This window comes from Eimeria mitis, genomic scaffold (assembly GCF_000499745.2).
Source record: "Eimeria mitis Houghton genomic scaffold, Emh_scaff1917, whole genome shotgun sequence".
Classification (NCBI taxonomy): Eukaryota; Apicomplexa; class Conoidasida; order Eucoccidiorida; family Eimeriidae; genus Eimeria; species Eimeria mitis.
The window spans coordinates 6,177-9,886 of record NW_013570239.1 but is presented as its reverse complement, the minus strand read 5'-3'; the positions used below and the strand labels follow the sequence as shown (position 1 = coordinate 9,886).

General features: G+C 58.6%; 1 protein-coding gene across 1 annotated transcript; it reads right to left on the bottom strand.

The window, feature by feature from the left end:
• Positions 1 to 1,062: 1,062 nt before the first annotated feature.
• Positions 1,063 to 3,474, bottom strand: EMH_0045850 (uncharacterized protein; the record flags this gene model as incomplete). Its single annotated transcript, XM_013496103.1, has 1 exon — positions 1,063 to 3,474. The coding sequence occupies one exon, from the start codon at positions 3,472 to 3,474 to the stop codon at positions 1,063 to 1,065; it is 2,412 nt and encodes an 803-aa protein (XP_013351557.1).
• Positions 3,475 to 3,710: the final 236 nt, after the last annotated feature.

The window sequence follows — 3,710 nt, the reverse complement described above, 5'->3', positions numbered from 1 at the left end:
TGTCTAGGCATCAGCAGAGAACAACAACCCCACCCACCCCTCTTTCCCCTCACCACTGTGTCTTAAAGAACAATGAAAGCCCCAAACTATCGGGGCTGCATGCACGCTGCATGCACGCTGCATGCACGCTGCATGCGCGCTGCATGCAGGTTGCATGCACGCTGCATACACGCTGCATGCAGGCTGTATGCAGACCCCAAACTATCGGGGCTGCATGCACGCTGCATGCAGCCACCGCTATAAGGAATCTCAGCAGCAGCACGCAGCCACAGAAGCTGCTGCGCGTCCCCACGGCGAACACACGCCTCAGGAGACAGAGACAGAAGGAGACAGAAGGAGACAAAAGGAGACAAGAAGAGACAGAAGGAGACAAAAGGAGACAGATAGAGTCAGAGACAAAAGAACAAAAGATAAAGAGGCAGAGAAAAAAGAGACAAACGGAGACAGACAGCACAGAAGGGCTTCATAAGGAAACAGACAGACCCAAGAGGAGACACCAGGAGACAGAGAAATACAAAAGGAGACAAAAGGAGACAAAAGCAGACAGAGAAAGAGACAAAAGGAGACAAAAGGAGACAGAGGAAGAGACAAAAGGAGACAGAGAAAGAGACAAAAGGAGACAGAGAAAGAGACAAAAGGAGACAGAGAAAGAGACAAAAGGAGACAAAAGGAGACAAAAGGAGACAAAGAAAGAGACAAAAGGAGACAAAAGGAGACAAAAGGAGACAAAAGGAGACAAACAAAATAACAAGAAAGAAGCCGACAAGAATGCAGTTGCCGCAGGAGGCGGAGACAAACCAAAAACCAGCGAAAGGTTCAGAAGGGACACCGCATGCATGCATGCAGCTGCTCAGGTGCATCTGTGGCTAGCTGGCTAGCTGACTAGCTAGCTAGCTAGCCAGGCATCCGTGTAAGCTGCGCTGTGGAGACAACTAGCGAAGAGCTGCGTGCGTCAGTATCTCAGTCTCCCCGCAGCTAGCTAGCTAGCCAGCTAGCCAGCTAGCCAGCTAGCTAGCTAGCCAGCCAGCTAGCTAGCCAGCCAGCTAGCTAGCTAGCTAGCTGTCAACAACCAGGGCCTAGCCAGTTGCCTAAAGAACACGGACGCTGCTTCAAGCGGGGCCTCGCCGGCGGCAGCGGGGGGTAATACAAAACTTCTTCTTGTCTCTCCTGTGCTGCTGCTGCTGCTGCTGCTGCTGCTGCAGTTGGGGGCCTCCGCAGCAGCACGTGCTGCTGCACACAGGTAGAGGTCTGCACCCACACAGACCAGTCTTGCTGCTGCTGTTGCTGCTGCTGCTGCTGCTGCAGCGCAAGCTGCTGCTGCTGCTGCTGCTGCTGCTGCTGCTGCTGAGGAGACAGCTGCTGCGATAAGGGGGATGCGATTTCAGGGTGGGGAGGAACAAAGGGTTGCAGTTGCTGCTGCATGCGTTGCTTCTGTAAAAAAGCAAACTGCTGCTGCTGCTGCTGCTGCTGCTGCTGTTGCTGCTGCTGCTGCTGCTGCTGCTGCTGCAGGTCTGGTGAACTCGGTACGTACACGGCAGATGGAGGCGCCAGATATAGCTGCCCCTCTTGGTGCTGCTGTTGCTGCAGTGCTAGATGGTGCTGCAGTTGCTGCTGCTGTTGCTGCTGTTGCTGCTGCTGCTGCTGCTGCTGCTGGTGTCTCAGCTGTATGTGTAGTTCTTGCTGCAATCCATGCTGATGCCTGTGAAGCAGTCGTTGTTGTTCCAGCTCCTGCTGCTGCTGCTGCTGCTTGTGCTGCTGCTGCTGCTGCTGCTGCTGCTGCTCAAGCGCAGCCCGTCTGACCCTTGTAGCGAACGACTCTGCCTGTGATAGAGAAGACGGTGCTGCAGTTGCTGCTGCTGCTGCTGCTGCTGCTGCTGCTGCTGCTGAGGTGCTGCTGTCAGTAGCGAGGGCCCCCCACAGGGTTGCTGCCCCTTCTGCTGCTTCCGCGGCTGTGCTGCTCCAGCTGTGTCTTTGCTGCTGCTGCTGCTGCTGCAGCTGTTCTTGCTGAAGCTGTTCTTGTTGCTGTTGTTCTTGCTGCAGTTCATGCATTTGTTCTTGCTTCTGTCGCTGCAGCAGCTGTTGCTGCTGCTGCTGCTGTTGCTGTTGCTGCTGCTGCTGCTGCTGCTGCTGCTGCTGCTTCAGCTGCTCACTCACAGGGCCTCGCTGCCCCCGCAGCTTGCTGCTAGCTGGTCTATAGGGTCTGCCCTGGGGCCCCGGGGAGAGGGGGAGGTCAGCAGCCTTGAGGGGGGGCCCCTTGGGGGCCCCCTGGTGGCCCCGCGGAGACACTTGGTATGCAACGGGGGAGAAGTGTGGGGCGAGGGCCCCCCCGGTGTGGGGTGAGGCTGGGATCGATCGATCCCCGGCACCGGGGAGGCCCTCGCCGGCCTCATAACAACAACCCCACCCCCCCTCTTTCTCCTTTGCTTCGGGGGGCCCCTCAACAGCACAAGGAGAACGAGGAGACAATAGGGTCTCTGCTGCTGGCTCTGGGGGCCCCCCCCCAGTAACCCCTGTCTCCTCCTCAGCCCCACGAAGCGCAGCAGCAACACCAGCAGCAGCAGCAGCAGCAGCAGCAGCAGCAGCAGGGGTTGCTGTGTCTCTATCTGACGCAGGTAGACCCTCCTCTCTGTGGGTGTGGGGCCCCTCGGGGGGTTGGGGGGGGCCCCCCAAGAGGTACCCATGTTTGTATGAAGCGTCTCCGTCTGGGGCTAGGGGGCCCCCCGCCAGCAGCAAACCGCTGCTTTCTGCTGACAGCAGCACGGGGGCCCCCTCCTCCTCGCTATCTGACCAGCTGAGGCTGCTGCAGCTGTGTGTTTTGTCTCCCCACTGCAGCAGCAGCCCCTGCTGCTGCTGCTGCTGCTGCTCCTCCTCCTCTGTCTCTTTTTCATTTTCTGTTTCCTGCTGCTGCTGCTGCTGCTGCTGCAGCATATAGTAATCTGAAGCAGACAACAAACCCTCCCCAGCACCAGGGGCCCCCGGGGGCCCCTGTCTCCTCTCTGCATGCATAGAGTTTGGGGCTGGCATCTCTCTGTCTCCTCCTATAGAGACATTAGGGTTTTCTTCTCTTGCTGCTGTCTGAGCAGACAAGGGGCCCCTGAGGGTTTGTTTGCGTGTAGGGTTCTCTGCGAGTTCTATGGGGGCCCCCTTGGGGGCCCCCCTGGGGGCCCCCCTAGGGGATGAAGTCCCCCCCTCGGGGGCCCCCCTAGAGGTACCACCACCCTGGGTGGGGGCCCCCCTCCTGGGGGCCCCCTCTTCATATGGGGGGGGGGGCCCCCGCTCACCTGCAGCTGAGTCAGGGGGGAGGGCCCGCAGCTCTGCCTTTGCGCGTAGCAGCCACTCCAGCAGGTGGGGCCCCTCTTTGTGTTTTTCTCTCTCATCTACATCTCTGGGTCTGCCTGGGGGGGGCCCCGGGAGAGAACGCGGGGGATGAGTAAAGGGATAAGGGTACTGCAGCGGCTGCTCATGGCCCGCCATTTGTATGGGGGGCCCCCGCAGCAACTGCTGCAGCAGGGGGCCCCTGATAAATACTATAAAGGGGGACGGGGGCCCCTGTATATATTGTGTGTCTGCCCTTTCTATAGAAACCAAACAAAGATATCTTTAAGCTCAACATCGCAACGCAAAAAAAGCAACAATGTATGCTGCGGACTGTGCTGCTGCTGCTGCTGCTGCTGCTGCTGCTGCTGCTGCTGCTGCTGCAGCTGCAGGTA